Below are 18386 nucleotides of genomic sequence, written 5' to 3' on the forward strand. Positions count from 1 at the left end.
ATCTTTTTCCCAGGCAACTTTGCTTCTTACTTTATTTCTTCCTTTCCTTTTACAATGCCATCCCTATTCTCTTGCTCCCTATTCCACGCTCTTTCCCCTCACCCTGCTGTGACACTTTCCAACTTCTTTCTGAGGATGGTATACTAACTTCGGGGGCTCACGCTAAACCAAGGGCTGTCCCAACTGATCTAGTTCTGTCCGCCCTTGGAGAACTCGGTTTTCCTGCTTTCACTTCCAACCAAGAGCTTTGTTCAACACCTCTCTTACATCTGACTTCTTAAAACCTGCTGCTGTTTGTCTTCTGCTAAGAAAACCCTTATATGACTGCAGATCATTCAATTTTTCATCCCATTTCTCTTCTTCCAACCTATATAAAATCCTTGCACATGTAATTTTCTCAACTTTCTTCTTTTTTCCATATAATAATTTATTCTCTTTTGAATATTCAGGTTGTCAACTTAAGTTGCTTCTATCTTCCTCCAACAGGCGCATTACTAACATTTCTCCTCTGCCCTTATCCGGTTTGGCTTTTGCCCAGCCTGTTCATTGTGGATCATCATCCTAGAGTCCTCTTTCTTCACTAGGTGTCACAGGCATTGGACAGGACTGGTCGAACTCCAACTTGTCTTATTGCAAATTTCTGGTAGCACGGAACAGCTTTTTGTCTGCAACTTGTGCCCCTTTTGGTAGATCTGTCCTGAGCCCCGTGGTATTCTTTTAGATACTATTACATCTTCATTTGAGTTAGTGTCCCGCTACCAAATCACCTCTTTCTTTACTTCCCTCCAAGACCGAATCGCTGTCTGGCTTTCAACTTTTCAGACGTGTACAATGTCCCATTTCCTAAAACTTAAACCTAAAGAGACGGAACATTTTTTTCCTGCCTTATTACTCAATACTGCCTCTACTGTTATCGTATCTCCAAAACCACTGGCTTTTTCTACCACTCGTGTAACCAAGGCGATCTTTTTGAACTTTCATCTAATTTTCAGCATCAAATCTCTTGTTTCTAAAACCCGTCATTTTCACCTATACACCAGTATAAAAATAGGATCATCTTGTCCTCCTTTCTTTTCTCTAAAACAACTTCACCAAACTTTAGTTCTCTCATCTCAATTACTGTTCTTCTCTCTATGGTGGTTTTCTTAACTATACCACTGCTTCACTTGAGAACATACAATCTTGTCTTTTATAAACTCTCCTTCATCACACACACATATCCCCTAGCCCAGTGGTTCTTAACCTGTGGACCGGGCACCCCTAGCGGTTTGCAAGGACTACTCAGGGAGTCCGCGACTGTCTTACAAAATTAAATAATATTACAATGAATAAGTTTAAATTATTAAAGAATATAAATAAAGAAGAAAAAATGAAAATTTGAACACCTTTCTATATTTGATTGTGAATTAAGCAAAATATTTCAATATTTGAGCATTTGTTTGCTGGGTACTTGTTTTTGTAATTTTTTTGTATTGCTTTGAGGTTCAAACACAGCAATTGCTTACGTCTGGGGTGTCTGGCTTCCAATATTGACTCATTGGCATCCCTGGGTCCAGTAATCAGTCAGTGGGGGTCAACAGAAGACAAAAGGTTAAGAACCGCTGTCCTAGTCTTTCTAATGTTCACTTCTTTTCTGTACTCTTTCAATTTCAGTCCCCATTTACGAAGGCCTTTCACATATGTTAAGCTGTTTTGTATAGGCATATTCCACAAGGTTTTGCTTGTGGAAATGTGACAGCAAAAAACAACACATCTTGAAATGCTGATATGGATGGAAACTCATATTTCTCTTTAAATCTGGGTTTCTGAGAGTTTGATGGACCACACGGACAATAAAGTGGGAGGTGTGGTTTAGTGGACAAATTGCTAAACTTGGAATCAGGAGACATAGATTTTAATCTTGACTTTGGCACGTGATCAAATAATCATGTGATTCTGGCAAGATCGCTTTATCTCTTGCTGCAAATGTCCATATGTCCAAATATTTTTTTTTTTTAAAGTACAATGTTCTGCCTTGTAATGTTGCATACACCTGGTCTCACCCATCCCGATTTGTAATTCAGTCAGAACCTTACCCCCGCATTCCCGGCTTTTGTATTTACAATAGTTCATATTTTCAATGTGACAAAAATTTTCACCTGAAGTTCTTCATTGCCACTTGGAGCTAGAGCCACTCTTTAACGAATGCATCTAAAAAATTGTTTCACTTGTGTCTTACCTCCAGCTTTGCTGCAAGTGCCATATCCATATGCTGTGGCCTGGGACGGTGCAAAGAGAATTTACTTAGCAGGTGAATTGAAAATTCACAATTGAATGACATTGACAGGTGGAAATTGACCAACAGGACATTGCGGACAACAGGTGGGGGTGCGAGTCCCAACCACTGATATCTCTATGGTTCTGCTTTCATAGAACATGTATTCTGTACCAGCCAAAGTTAGTGAATTCTTTTAACACTACCGTGGGTATTATTATTTTTTTTACAGATTTATATAGTGTGAATTTGACCCAAGGGCATTAGTGCGCTTTACATGAGCACAACATTACACAACACTAGGTCAGATTCTTATTTTTCTAGGCAAGGAGGAGATTAAGAGATCTGTCCAGAATCACAGGTTGTTGAGCCGATGCAGAGACACAACCCTAGTTCCCCACTTCCAAACGCAGCAGCTATGGCCATTGGCCACATCTCCTTCCCTACAGGGTATTCCAGGGGAAGATGGAAAGAGCCACATCGTACACTTTTGTCGGTAGTTTCTCCTGCATGGTTGGTGCAATGGTTATGCTTTGCTGCTCTCTACGATTATTTCCAAACACTTTTTATGGTCATCGCAAAAGAAATCCACAAGAAGCTCCAGATTTCTAACCACTGTGTTTGTGGATCTGGTGATATTTCAAGGTCTTTGTCATATGACCGTGAATCTAGTTCATCTAGAAAATACAACCTACACACATCTGTTCCAACAGGCAGCTGAGATGTCAGTGACTCCAAAGGACAGAAAAAAAAGCAAGATAACCTGGCAGGAGAACAAAGAACACAGGGATAAAAACAATCAAAGAATATTATATGGAGTCTATGCCCCCAAAATATCTACCTATATCTGGATTTTTTTAATATACTCTTTTCTTGTCCATTGCCACTCTAGTCCCTTCTCAATTTTGATCATATTTTAGCAGATCAATTTTCAATGGTATGATCCCAAAAACCACAGAAGGCCTACTACAGCTGTCTCACAAGAAGTACAGCACCCGATAATTTTTATGACAGCAACTTCACCTTTGCTTCCAAAGTCAATGCAGCAGCAAAAGGCGTAATCATGCAGCACCTTCCCAGGAAAAATCTCCCACTCCTTCAGACTGACCACATAATAGAACGGACAAGAGCCCACCTACTGGAACACCTCCACAAGAAACTCTTTAACCCCTTCCATGCTCATGACGGAACGGTTCCGTCATGAGCATCGGTTGAGCTGTGCTCATGACGGAACCGTTCCGTCATGGCCCCGCCCGCGCTCGAACCCTTCAGCACCACGGGGGAATCCGCGCAGCGCTGAAGGGGTTAAAAAGACTTACCCCACAATAAAAACGATACTTACTGTTAACCTGATTAGTGGCGAAATGGTCAATGTATCTCCCTCAAGTTAGGGCCACTGGAATTATGCGAATCAGCGGCTGTGGCTTTCATGCATAATTATAGATTTGACGAATTTGCCACACAATCCATTATGTGCTACATAAATTGCAGATTTCAACAAAAAATGTTTCTAGCTTAAACAAGTGAAAAGTTACTAAAAATGCAACAACACGTTTTAACACGCAGCGGCTGGCCCTTCATAAAGGTTGACTGGTCATCTTTCAGTTGCTTCTTGCTGTATTTGGATATTAATCTGTTACAAATTTGTGAAACTTTTTTTCCAGGCAGTGTGAACATGTGTAAAAATGACAAAATAATGCAGTAATACTATCACTAGATGTGACCCATTATGCCACATAATTTGCCTTTTCTTGCTGCATAATTTAGTCAACCCTGCGACACAATTTGCACTTCCCTTGACGCTAAATTCCAGTGTCCCTGTATATAATCTGTCAAATACTTTACACATAAAAACAACAGGTAGTCACAGATACACAGAGTCTTGCCCAAGATTCACCATGCACTTCAGAACTGATGTCCAGATCAGGTCCATCATCGATGACGTTGCTTAAAGAGACACTGTACTGCTGTTGATACCGAATCTCAAGAGGGGCTTCCAGTTAACAGCACAGCTTCCCATCACATGAATTACCAGCTGAGAGAAAGCACGGGTATTGTACAAATATACAACTACACCTTGCCTAGAAATACTCTCATCTCAATTACAACCAGTTATCTTAGTGGTTTTACAGTGCAGTCCATGATCACCCTGAATAACATATTTTTTGATCATAAAATTCGGTTTCAAAGATTGTCTGACATGGCCTCAAGCAGCTCCCTTGCAGATGGACTTTCACGATAATATATTTCAATGAAACTTCAACAAATTTTCAAACAGAGAAGAGTGATTAGTTCATTCAGCACCTTGTCGTGCTACTGGCTCACGGGTTGTCCTTGATGACGTAATTGTAAAGAAAATGGTTTGAGGTGTCCATTCACTGGAAAGGTACTTTAGTGGGCTCAGTAGTGTAGGGTTAAAGTCAACATACAGATTTATTAGCATATTTTTTGCTCATGAGAGGTTTCCTATAAGCACTTCTTCGTTAACTAATGGATCTCATGTTCCGCAGCAGGAGAGATGGGGACACACTAGAACCCTCTTCTGTTGTCTAGAAATAACCCTTTTACCACGGGACACACTTATCCGCACCACTATCAGTCCTGCCTCCCACACCGCAACATAATAATGCAATAGCTAGTAGAAGCAAGCCATCTTGTGTGTGCCAAACCACAAATGTCCTGCTACAGGCTGGCTGATGAGAATTTGTACAATATTTCAGCGGTTGCAAGAAGCTCTACGTACACTGTGGCCCTGCAAGAGCACGAACGTACAGAGGGATAGCGGTATTGTGCTCACATCTTATTTTATGCACAAATATAATGAGTTATTCGCTATAGCACAGGCCTTACAAATCAGTTTTGAGTTAGGTTTTAGTAACAAATTGGGACCAGGAGAAAAACAAGCATTGGAAATCTAACAGGTCTCGTATTGGTTTGAGTTAGAGATATTGGCATTGTAAATGGTCTTTTACTTATGTGTAAGCTCTTGGTAATAAAACAGCACTGATGACCTGATCATCTATGACATTGTGGAAGCAAAGAAAACCTGCATGACTTTGCCCTGGAATTAAAAAGGCCCTCCTCGGCATTTGATCACTTGAAGGTTTAAGGGTATATAAGACGAGGGAGGGGGGGTTGCAGCAACAACAGACAGTGTGGGCCAAGGAGAGAGAGCGAGCAGCGGGGAACGGGCTGCCGAAATGCTCTCTTGGTGAGTGATTGGCCAAAACTAAGCAAAACAAGCAGAGACTTAAAACCAGTTCAGATTTTACAATTAAATTATAATTAAAAACGCACAATGCAGTGTTTGTTCCACGCAGACACTGTTACTTGGAGTGTGATGTTGTATTGAGGGATGGCACCATTTATGGTAGTTTTCCTGTGCCGTCCTGAGACCCATGCAGTACCATTAGATATGTTTGGTACTGCTTCGAATCGCTCCCAACAATCTGACTATACTGCTGGGCATCTCTGCCAACAATATTATAATTTATATTAATTGTAGGGAAGGCTGTGTGACTGCGTAGCTGTAATGGGAAGCAAAGTAAACAAACCACCAACACTTATTAACACAGCACACAAAGTAAATAAACTAGGGGAAAGGGCTGCAACGGAGAGCGTGTGCTGCTTTTAACCCCTTCAGCGCGGCGTGGATTTCCGTGCCACGCTGAAGGTTCCGTGCGCGGGCGGGGCCATGACGGAGCGGTTCCATCATGCGCACAGCGCAACCGACGTGCATGACGGAACCGCTCCGTTATGCGCGTCGAAGGGGTTAATAGAGTATGTGTTTTACATTTGGGGGATGCACTTAAACGCAGTTGCGTATGTATGGCTCATGGCAAGTAATGTGGGCACTTTTTGCCTAATATTTTGTTTTTCTTTGCAATTAAAAAAAATAAGTAAAACGTGCAAGACAGGGACACGTTGTCTAAAGAAAATAAAAATTCAATTTTACTTGCTCGTGAAAATGCGTTTGGTAAAGTCTGTTGCTGTATGCGGTGGTGTAGTCCATTGCATTGCTGCCAAAAAAAGGGGGGGGGGGGGGGGGGGGACAGACCTCGGTCTTTGAGTTCACAGCAAATGTGGCTAGATAAGAGCAAGATTTACAGCCCTGTTCACAACAGAGCTCTGTAAACCACAAGCACAAAATGCATTGAGGAGTACTAAAGTTAGGATTCCTAACTTTACTACTCCTAAATGCCCTTTGTGAATACCGAAAGTCATAAAGTTAGGATTTTGTCTCAGATTAATTTTTGTGAATCGGGCCATAGTGCTCACAAACTGAGTAACAACAAATGTAACAGGGGTAGTCCTTGAAAATGGGTGGAGCTTAAAAGCCCATATTCAGAATACAAAATGTCTCGAAGAGACAGCGCAAGCGCTGCTAGGCGAGACCTCAAAATCACAGCAATAAATATTGTGCCCCCCCATGCCTTGAATCATCCCACCTTTTGCCACTCTGAACCCATGCAGCAGGCCCCCAAAGTCTTGCCAGCCTTGCAAACCATTTAACACCACACGTACCCCAACCAGCACACCATTCACCCAAACATCGACACACGTCAGAAGTATCCATTGCGTGGGGGTGAAGGAACCCAGCACCAGCCAGTCTGAAGTTCTGCTACTTCCAAACACACACAAACTGCATATATACCACACCTAATACCACAGTAATTGCACACCACCTTAGACTCCATTAGGCATGAATCACAGACTCAAGTAGCGACATACAATCCAGGAAGCACAGAAACATATCACAACGCATGAGGGAGATAGTCTAGAGCTGCTCAGCAATAGACCATCAAGAAAGGCAAGAGCCAAGTGTCAACGGGCCACTAAGACAGCCGAGAGACATTGCAGGAAACCCTCAGCACCAAGAGGTCTTTTCAGATGCCAGACCCATGCTATGCAAATAACAATACTTTTATATAAAGTAATGAACTGGCATTAGCATTACATACTTGAGTCCTTCAACAGTTTACATGTTATGATAATATTGGTAAGTCATACGATCTGATGTCAGTTTAAAGATATTCGTTGGTAAGTGATAACAGTGGCACATTTTGGAGACCTATATAGTTTGCATCATTACACGAGAGGCGTACGGACCCCACAGGTACTTCTGAGCTTTCGTTCTGCATTAAAGGCGGTCTAAGAAACAATGTCAGGACCACTTCTGAGATTCGTCATAGCCTTGCGGTACCTACCTTCACGGGATTTCCGCTCATTGATGGCCTTGCCCATGGAAGGGGTCTTGTACAGGTACCCGTTGTGGGCGATGGACGGCCTGGCCACGTAATACTGCTTTTCCATGTTGTTCTCCAAATCCACACGAGGGAGTTCTGCATAACCAAGGAAGTAAATAAAAGGCATTATTTTACCAGCCACAATCATATAATCTGCAACCGTGACATTAAGGCCTGAATGGCCAGGCTTTTTTGTGCTAGTGTGACATCCCTTTTGGTTTTACAGATGTGGGAAGAAGAAGAAATGCTGGAACTGCCCTTTGCATATGCGGTCATGGTGGACCCTAATTGTGAGGCCAGTTAAAGATTAGTGGGAGTCAGTGAATATTTGTGGCAGATAATGAGTGAGACATTGGCAGAAGTAAGCAAGTGAGGGACTAGATGAGTGCTAGTGGGAAGCTGTTACTGAGTGAGTGAACTAGGTGAATAAGGTCACATATAGAAATCTCAGTGCAGAACCAACCACCTCTTTGAACTAGTTCAGCAGCACTGGCTCTATAATCCACTGCTATGGTAAACCCACTGAGACAGGTGCATCCAATATTTGTAAGGTAAGTTGAGGTCTAGCTAGAGACAGGTTTATCTTTTTTGCAGCTGACATGATTTGCAAACAAAGAAGGTGCAAATGCGCAGCTGCACCTAGTCAGTGTCTGTATCATTCACATACTGATAAGATTTTAAATGAAATGAATGCTGTTTATAGCTCAAACGTATCAGAAGTTACTAAAATCTCAGAGTTGTTGCGTTGTGGAAGGCCCCTCGCAAAGGTTGACCGGGCACCTTTCTGTTGACTCATTGTCAGTGAAATTGGTCTCCCTCCCTCGCAGCTCCACCATTAAGTGAGGCCTTCCCCCAAGCCCCTGCACTCTCGAGTGTTGGTGTTCGAGGCCCTCCTCCTCCCGCAGGTTTCACTTGTGCCTCATCCCTGGTGGTCCAGTGGACCTCTGTCTCCATTCTCTTGCTCCACTTTTTCTCTCCTTTTAACTCGTTTTTTCCCTCACTTCTATCTCCCCCCTTAACTCTCCTTCTGGGTCTTTCCTCCATTTTCTGTCGTTTTCCCCTCAATTCAAGCTCCCCCCTTCACTCTCCTTCTGTGTCTTTCCTCCGTTTCTCACTTGTTTTTTACCCTCATCTCAATCTCCCCCTTTCACTCTCCTGTGTCCTCTGGGTCTTTCCTCCACTCTTTCTTGCACTTTTTCTGTCGTTTTCCCCCTCATTTCAAGCTCCCCCTTCACTCTCCTTCTGTCTTTCCTCCGTTTTTTACCCTCATCTCAATCTCCCCCTTTCACTCTCCTGTGTCCTCTGTGTCTTTCCTCCACTCTTTCTTACACTTTTGCTGCCTTACTTGCACCTTTCTCTCTCTTTTTGCCTTTTTGCTTTTGCCTTTTTCAGCCTGTTTTTCCCCGCCACTGCTGCCCCCGCGGCCCCTCCCCCCCAGCACGACCAGTGCGACCAGCCCAATCCAGCTCCCCTCCCAGCTGTCCAGCCAGCTGTCCAGCCCTCCCCGACCCCTACTTAATGGCGGCCGCGATGCCGGGGCGCCAAAGGCAAGCTAATCTGCGCCCGTCCGCGACCCGAGTGCGACCAGCGCCAGGAACCCTGTCTCTCTACACCACCAATGCTACGACCCAGCGGCACTCCACACTCTCAACCCAGGCCGCAACAACAACTGCAAGCTAGCATCACCGGCTGACACCCACGGACCCTTCAGCTGTCACCGCTGCCGGCACACCTGCAGCACCGCCAAGACCACTGAATCAGCACAATCCGCCCGCAAGAACACAACCGAACCGAAGACCCTGCAATGCATCCTCCTCAACGTCCGATCCCTCCACAAACACGCCACTGAAATCTGAGAGCTCCTCGACAGCACTAGCCCGGACGTAGCATTCTTTACCGAAACCTGGACCAACACCACCTCGGGACCGGACATCGCCATTGCCATTCTCCAAGGATACAAGGATACAAGATCTCCAGGAAGGACCACCCCACCCGCCCGGGAGGAGGAATCGCCATCGTCCACAAATCCACCCTCCGCCTGAGCACACTCCCCGACGAGCCCACAGACCTGATGGAACACCTTCACTTCAAGATACTGGCCAGCCCTACCTCCACCGTCCGAGGAACCCTTATCTACCGACCCCCTGGACCCCGCAGACTTTGCCAACTCCATCACGGACATCATCTCGCCGCATGCCACCAACTACACCCTACTGGCAGACCTCAACTTCCACCTCGACAACCAACTGGACCCCAGCACGACATCCCTCCTGGACAACCTCCACAACATTGGACTCTGCCAGATTGTGACCGAACCCACGCACTCAGCAGGACACGTCCTTGACCCCCTCTTCACAACAGGAAACTCCATCACCTTCAGCCACACCACCAAATTCCCATGGACTGACCATCGATGCGTCCACTTCACCTTCAGAACACCCACCATCCACAGACATCAGCACCTGCTCCCACGAAGAAACTGGACCAGAATCACTGACGACCAGCTAACCTCATCACTCAGCAACTCCACCCCAACCATCGCGGAAAACGACAACGCCAACACCGCAGCCCGAACCATGCACAGATGGATCTCCGACAGCGCCAACACCATAGCCCCCCTCAAGAAAAACAACAACACCCACGCCAAGAAAGCTAGATGGTTCACCACCGAACTTCGAGAGTCCAGACGCACTTGCGCCGCCTCGAAAAGGCCTGGAGGAACACCAAATCCACAGTAGCCCACAACAACTTCAGAGCCGCCACCAACGCCCACCACCAACTCATCAGAAAACAAGGAAAAAAGCGATTGAAGACAGAATCTCCACTCATGCACACCACAGCAAAGAACTCTTTGACATCATCAAGGAGTTCGCCCAACCCACCAGCGAGTCCACCAACATCCCTCCCTCACAAGACCTCTGCAACAAACTCAGCACCTTTTTACACCACAAAATCAAGAGCATCTACTATAACTTTGACGAAGACAACCAACACACTGAACCCTCACCAACCACCCCCGACACCCTGAAGCGATAGACAACTGGGCAGTCTTCACCACTGAAAACACACTGAAGACGATTAAGTCAATCCACTCCGGGGCCCCCACGGACCCCTGCCCCCACCACATTTTAAACAGAGCCGCCGACACCATCGCACCCATGCTCTGCCACACCATCAACCGCTCCCTGGCAACCGCCTCGTTCCCTGCCTGGAAACACACTGAGATCAACCCCCTCCTGAAGAAACCCTCGGTGGACCCCATCGACCTCAAAAACTACAGACCCATCTCCCTGCTCCTGTTCCCAGCGAAAGTCATTGAGAAAGCCATCAACAGCCAACTCGCCACATTCATCGAAGAGCACAACATCCTCGACTTCTCTCAATACGGCTTCAGAAAAAACCCCAGTACGGAAACCGCCCTCCTCGCTGCAACAGACGACATCCGTACCTTACTGGACAAAGGAGAAACAGCAGCCCTCATCCTCCTCGACCTCTCAGCGGCGTTCGACACAGTCTCTCACCCACCTTAATACGCAGACTCCACGATGCAGGGATCCAGACAAGGCCCTCGACTGGATCCGCTCCTTGCTTTCCGGCAGAACGCAGCGGGTCAGACTACCCACTTTCCTCTCGGATACTACACCTACCACCTGCGGAGTCCCCCAGGGGTCCTCCCTCAGCCCTACGCTCTTCAACGGCTTCATGGCTCCGCTCGCCCCCATCGACAGAACCTACGGACTCAACATTGTGTCATACGCAGACGACACCCAACTCATCTTCTCCCTATCCAACGAACCCAACACCGCCAGACACAACTTTCGAGAAGGCATGGAAGCCGTCGCCAAATGGATGAAAAACGGAAGTACTCATCATGGGCCCAAACCCAGAAGCCTGGAATGACACCTGGTGGCCCCCCGCCCTTGGAAGGCCGCCCACCCCCACGGACCACGCATGCAACCTGGGAATCATCCTGGACTCAGAGCTCAAAATGGACATTACGGGTGAGTAGTCGCACTTAACTAACACCTTATTTAATTTGATTTGATTTGCTTATTGCTGTGTTTATATGTTAAACTGGTACTGATGAGAAGAAACTTTTGCACAGACAGTGTTAACATGTGTAAAAAAAAAAGACAAAATAATTAATATTACTACAAAACCTGCTGCATTATGTGGCATAATTTTCCTTTTCCTGCTGCATAATATACTCAACTCTGCCACATAATTTGGTCCTCTCCTGTCGCATAATTCCGTCAGCATTACACAATACAGCTGAGGCCCATGAGGCTCGATCTGTGAACCCTCCATGCTTCATTTAAATGGAATCTTCAAACATAATAGCACACCTCTCAAATCAACCACATTTGGCATGTCACCTACCATTACACCCTTATCACCTGCAAGCTTAGGGGACCCTCTTAGGAAACCATTCGATTTCGACAGCATGTCGTTTCCAAGATGGCGACACATAAATGTCAGCCTCCAATAAACTTACGTTTTTGACAGTTCCAAGATGGCTACCACATTTTACTAGCACATAGGACCTGTTTTGAACACTGACCTCCCAAGGTATGCTTTTCTTTATTGGATGGGAAATCTCGGCCAATATGCACTTAGCAGAGGCCGAGGTCAAGGTAACGTGAGACAAGAGGAGTTTAAGATGCTACTTAGCTCTGCTGCTGTCATTTCATTCAGTATCACCAAAGGAGCAGGGTGTGCCGATAATCTGATCTGCAACCCTATAGGTGAGTCTTTGAGATCCATGACTTTGGTTTGCATTGAAAACAGAGGGAGGCAAAACTCTAGGGCAGGAGAAATCACTCAGCAATGCCTGACTGCAGCAGCCATCTCTCCCAGGTGAGAGTGGTGATGCGCAGTCACCGTCACTAAGAAAACATTCTTATATAGTTCTACCTCCTTAGTTTATATTTTGTAACTACAGTTCTATAGCACTGTCATTGTATGTATGTAAGTAAGTATGTGGTATCGAGAGAGAGCAACCCTAGTCGAAAGGTAGCGGCACGCTCTACCAGGTCAAAGGTGGGGTAATGGTGTGTGGAGTGTTACTGCATCGCGCTGTAGTGTTCTGCACAAAGGTGCATGTTCAGCTCTTTGCTAAACTGGAGCAGGTTTGGGGTGGTCCTGGAGGATACAAGGATGGTGTTCCAGATCCTGGGTGCACACAAGGAGAAGGCCTGGTGCCTTAATTTTAATTTGTTTACACTTCTCTGTCTAAAATCCGAAGGTGTCCTGGTTGCGAGTGAGCCTCTTGCGACAGTGAGTTTGTCATCCAAGACAGCAGGCGGGCCAGTCGTGATGGCTTTGTAGATGATGCAGCTTGTTTTGAAGATAGTGTGAGGGGAAGGTCTGTTACAGGCATCTGTCTGTGAGGGTTTAAACCCAATCTATGCTTTGGGGGCCATCGCTAACACCCTGGGAGGCAAAGTCTCAAAAATACTCAACAAATCATCAAAAATCGTTATCCAAAAAGTGGACAGCGGTAGCTAGCTCTTTTCGTACCTCCCCTGATTGTGCGGAAAGAAAAGAACTGATGTCAGCGCTTGATGTGGCACCTGTATAGGTACAGCGTATGTCACTTCTGGCGCTGCTGACGCAGAGCTGAACGATGCCACCTGCCGGCGTGCCGAGGTATTGCTCAAACATTTACGGATCTAGTCTGATGTCATGGGGAATATTCGAAGGAAATGAATCTGTGGCTAGAAGTCTCTATCAGATTGCATTTTATTGACGATAAGATCCCTACTCCTTACTTAAATGCCACATAGATCCCCATGATATTCTCATCATTCTTCCTTGTGCTACCATCGCCCGACTCTTGTATGTAAGAGGCACCACTCCTGTCCACAAGTTGTTCCATATGAAGACTTTTATCCAATATTAGAAGTAGAACGAGTCCAAATAAGGTTTGAATAAAGCAAAAAAACACTACCAGACCACAAACACTTTCCTCCAGAAAATATACGCGGTATATAACTTTTTTGAATATGGGGTGTTCTCTGATAAAATGATAGAAACTATGGGCCAAATTATGATGTCGGTCGGAGTTGCCTCCGACCGACACCGTTTCAGAGAAGAAACCGGCCGACCATAGGTCGGCAGTTCGACAACTCCATTTGGATGCAACTGCACATGGTGCGCTTGCAAACTTCAATTTTTCAATGGGATTTTGTGCAGCGGGCCGAAACCGCCCGAAGCACCAGCTTTTATTGAAAAATCAAAGTTTGTAAACATCCCTGCACATTGTGGCATGTACCACACGGTGCAGGAATGTTTAGGGGGGCGCAATAGGTGCCCCCAAGGCCAAAATGCGGTGGGCCCGGGTTTAAAGGGGGCCCTGCAAAGGGCCCCCAAAGTCAGTGTCTGACAGCCAATCCATTTCAGAAGGGCTGACATGGATTGGCAGTCAGAAACTGACATCATAATCCCAGTATGAAACGCTGTCCTTAAGGGATTATGAGCGCCTTCTGACTGGCCAACATCGTAATGAGGCCCTGTCGTTACCCAAACGTACAAACTCACAATAGAACAAAACACGTGTCGGTTTACAGTAAACTAATGTGAAAATAATCACTCGAATGAATAAAGAATAATCAAAAAACAGAAATAAAAATAGAAAAGTAATCCCGGTGTCAGCGATTATGTTACGGCTAGCACCAGTCGATGTTTCCATGTTGTACGTACACACGTTTTGCACACTTAACTCCGGTGACAAAAAATATTTGAGAAAGAATGCAAAAAGGATCTGAAAGTTTCCCTAATACCCCTTTTATTTTCAGGGGACTGAGTGAAAAGGTACTCTCCATAAAAAGAAATATTGTCTGTGTGGAGAATAAAACTCAGGAAAGTAAAATGTGCAGGATTTAGTGTGAGACAATCCAAATACATCTGGAAAATCCTGACTCGCGTAGATTTATGAAGTGTACTCCTTGAGAATCTGTGAATCTCGAAAAATGCTGAAATGTCGGCATATTGTAGGGGTAAACCTATGATGCATAGGTTTCTGCATTGTTCTGTGAATAGGGAACTTGCAGTCTATGGAGATTAAGTCTGGCTAAACCACAGAGATGGGAAACAGTCAATCATCAGCAACTCAAGCAGGAATAGTAGACCAACAGAGACATGCTTCGCGGCTTAGGAAACAGACCGCTGATCCTACCCTCAAAAGACAAAGCAGAAGCAGATTATTCACTAAAAACAGATTACTAGGCTTGTTCAATTTTCAGCCAAGCAAAAACCTCATGGCAGTGACTCACCTTCTGCGTGTCTACCACCACAAGCGATTCAGACTCCCTGCAAGGCCCAGGCGGGAGGGGATCTGCCCATGAAGAGGCTGTGGGTTCAGAGATAGAATCCGCAATGTCCTTTATAGGATGAAATAAGCCAGTGTCTCGACACTCACTGCCCCATATCCAGCCAGGCGCGACACCGCGTGTTCTAGACCACGGTAGATTTGTGCGAAATGTGGCACATTGGAGACTGTTCGCATTCGATTTCATTTATTCTCATTAACCTGTCTTTCTCCACTCAGCCTCTCCTTACATGCCCAAGTTTGTGACAACTTTACAAAACTTTTCAGGAAAACTCCAGACTGAACAACAATTTACTCCATGTGTAAATGTCCTATTTTATCCAACTCAATCACTGGTAAATATTACCGCTAAAGCTGTGTTCTAAGCGGTTTCTTATTCCTGACAGTAACTCTTTGTATCCTTGTATCTGCCTGCAAACCACCTTTATCAATAAACTCTAACCTTCACAACCATTGATAAACAGTTCCCTAGGTCTTCCTATTCACCTTTGCATTAAGGACTGTATACCTGACTCTAGCAGTAACTAATCTCTGTATATTTACTTACTAATGCAACTCTGAAAATTGCTACAGTCATTGTATCAAGATTCATCTCAAACCAAGATGGGAGAGTTTGCGCTATGAAAAACAAAGAATAAATACAATAACACAAAATCAAGTAAGGAGGAACTTGGACTTTTCGTAATTGAATATTACTTAGACTCATACGGGTAGCTATGGCTGGATAAAAGCACATGCTCATCTTTGGAATTATACATCATAGATAGAAACCTGGACTCAAGAAAAGGAAAAGACAGGCAATGTGTTTAAGGAAGTGAGCTATTCATAACAAGCACTGACAAAACCAATGAAGTTGGCTTTTGCAAAGTGAAAAGCTTTTGTGCTTTCTACATCACACATGTGCATAGGGCGCATACGAGGGAGATGTGGCCGTCAGAATGGTGGTGTGAGAGGAGACCGGCAATGCAACAAGACCATAAGGCAGATATTCAGGGTACAGGAGAAGTGGGGATTTGGACAGAGAGCTGGTAATTGGGGCAGAAAGAGGGGCGGGAAGAAGGGTGGACAAAGAAGAGATGCTGCAGATTCCTTTTGAAATGAAGGTGGGCAGACAGCTGACTGCTGGAGGTTGTTAGTATGGACGGGGGTTTGTAGAGTGCGAACACGGCTACAGACAAAGCGCCTGGCAAGCGAGGGGTACATAATTAGGAGCAACGGGGGTAGCCACCCAGGGTAGAAACAAGACTGGAAGGTGAGCAAGGGGAAGCAGTTCTGGGATTTCCTGATTTGGGCAGAAGTGGAACTGAGCTGGAGTGACGGGGCTAGGTGCGTGAGAGTGTCAAGTGGAGGAGAACGGAACGACATTAGTCGGTGAGCGGTAAGGTCTATGAATTAATCATTAAATATTGCTTAATGAAAGACAGGTGGAACTTGTGTCATTTTAAGGCAGTCTTTATTTTCCCCTTTCCTGCCCCCTTCTCGCTAAGACCAATCCTACCCCTCCCCCAGACACAAATATACTAAACTAATATATATACATAAATATATATGTGTGTGTGTGTATATATATATATATATTGATGTGAACAAGGCGAGTGGCGCCCGAAACGCGTCTTTAGAAGATTAAACAGCTTAAATAAAGAAACTATCTGCCTGAATTCGGTGGTTCGTAGTTCCTTGGTGGCTGGGCCAGCTGATACGAAGCTGCGAGCAGACGAAGGTCCTGGTGTGTTTTCATATTATACACATATACACACACACATACATATATATATATATATTATTTTAATATATTTGTGTTTATAGGTTGTGTGAGGTCTCAGCACCCGGCTGGACCCAGCCTCCCCACCATCTATTTCCTATCCACGTTTAATTAAGTGATTTAAAGAGGAGCGCAGATATAGATATATATATAGATATAAAACAAAATATTTAAGAAGGGGGTGGCAAGAACTGGGGAGCAACCAACCAGCAAGAGGGAAGAAAAGATAGAGGGATTGTGGGGAAAAAAAGCCATGCACTACCGCGGAGTGCGAACAGAAAAACATTAAAAGCAGTTAGAAGTCATCCAATCAAAAGGATGACGAAGAAGATATGCTCCGGGGCGGGACAAAAACAAGAATAGGGAGGAAAACAATCGAATCAACAGCAGGGAACTGAGAAAAACAATAAAGCATCCAATCATGAAGAAGGGACAGACCCAAAGCCCACTCTGTGTTATATCGAACAGAATAGATCTTCGACAACAGACTGGTGAAGCGGTAAGCCAGACCTAACAAGGGCCACTGACCAACCGCTCCTGGCCAGGACATTGCTGCGTGGAGTGTCAGAGAAGGGTACAAAGAGCTGTACTTGGTATGCTGTGGCCAGGCAATATTAATAAACTACGTCCTGCCTACTGTACAATATAGTCTGTTTTCTGGCCTCATACAATGCAGTGGAGGACAGTTATCTCCTCCACTATGCAAGCGTGATTACTGAAGAGGCTGCTAAGGGTGGGGGCATGGGATGGTACCACTACGACTGTGACTTCCGCAGACAGAGAGCAATCTGCCCAGATCTTGAGTGGGACCAGTTGGAGGTCCGTTTATGGGTAAAACACATGGGCAAGCATACTGAGGGGTCTACGACGAAGTCAGGTACAGAGAGCGGTGTAAAGAGCAAAGAGAAAGAGGATAAACAGGAGAGGAAATGGCAGAACAGGAAGTCCTTTCGGGGCGGTCGTGGGGGGGGTCGCAGGCCTGGCTTTCGGCCACGGTCTTCTGGAACTTGCAGGCTCTTCAATGCAGGGTTTTGCTCCTGGGACAAATCATGCCGTTTCTCCCACAATTGCAGCGTGTGCGGGGCACCCCATGCCGCCACCGCATGCTCCAAGCGCGACACTCCCGACAAGCCTTCCTCGAGCAAGTAGCCCGGGGGGGGTTTCCCCCTCCTGCGCTTTGGCCCCCTGCGTACACAGCTGCCAGCGCGCATGACCTAGCCCCGCACGACCATGTGAAAGGGCCCTCTCCCATCTGCGTAAAGAACCTCCTCAGCGCACTCCGCGGTTACACTGGCAAGGAAGGGTCCCTCATTTCTGAGGGTTTCTTAGACGGTTTCCGCATTCCTTATCAAGGCCCCTTAGTGAGCAGGGATGCGGAGAATCAGAAGTCAGCTAGGGAACACCCGGAGGTAGTGCGGGATAAAATAGCGAAGGAGGTGTCTTTGGGCAGGGTGGCGGGCCCATTTTCCTCACCCCCTATGCCCCACTTTGTGATTTCTCCCCTGGGTGTGGTACCAAAAAAGGAGCCAGGGGCTTTCCGACTTATCCACAACCTATCTCACCCAGAAGGGGACTCCGTGAATTCCTGGCTGGACGAAGGCAAATGCTCAGTGTCTTACTGCTCCCTAGACCTGGCAGTCGACATGATCAGGAGGGCAGGGAAGGGAGCCTGGTTGGCCAAGTCTGATATCGAATCGGCCTTCAGGCTCCTGCCAGTACATCCGGACAGCCAACACCTTCTGGGCTTCAAGTGGGGGGACCAGGTCTTTTATGATAGGTGTATGCCCATGGGAT

At 45.8% G+C, this 18386-nt stretch overlaps 1 protein-coding gene across 20 annotated transcripts in view; it reads right to left on the reverse strand.

Annotated features, from left to right (window-relative positions):
• The window catches only part of ARAP1 (ArfGAP with RhoGAP domain, ankyrin repeat and PH domain 1), an 826919-nt gene that overhangs the window by 134892 nt on the left and 673641 nt on the right, over positions 1–18386 (reverse strand). For all 20 annotated transcript variants that reach the window (XM_085623389.1, XM_085623384.1, XM_085623387.1 and 17 more), the window contains one exon: positions 7462–7596. In XM_085623389.1, the coding sequence (XP_085479515.1) occupies positions 7462–7596 (135 nt within the window). The remainder of the gene's footprint in view (positions 1–7461; positions 7597–18386) is intronic.

This window comes from Triturus cristatus, chromosome 8 (assembly GCF_964204655.1).
Source record: "Triturus cristatus chromosome 8, aTriCri1.1, whole genome shotgun sequence".
NCBI classification, from domain to species: Eukaryota; Metazoa; Chordata; class Amphibia; order Caudata; family Salamandridae; genus Triturus; species Triturus cristatus.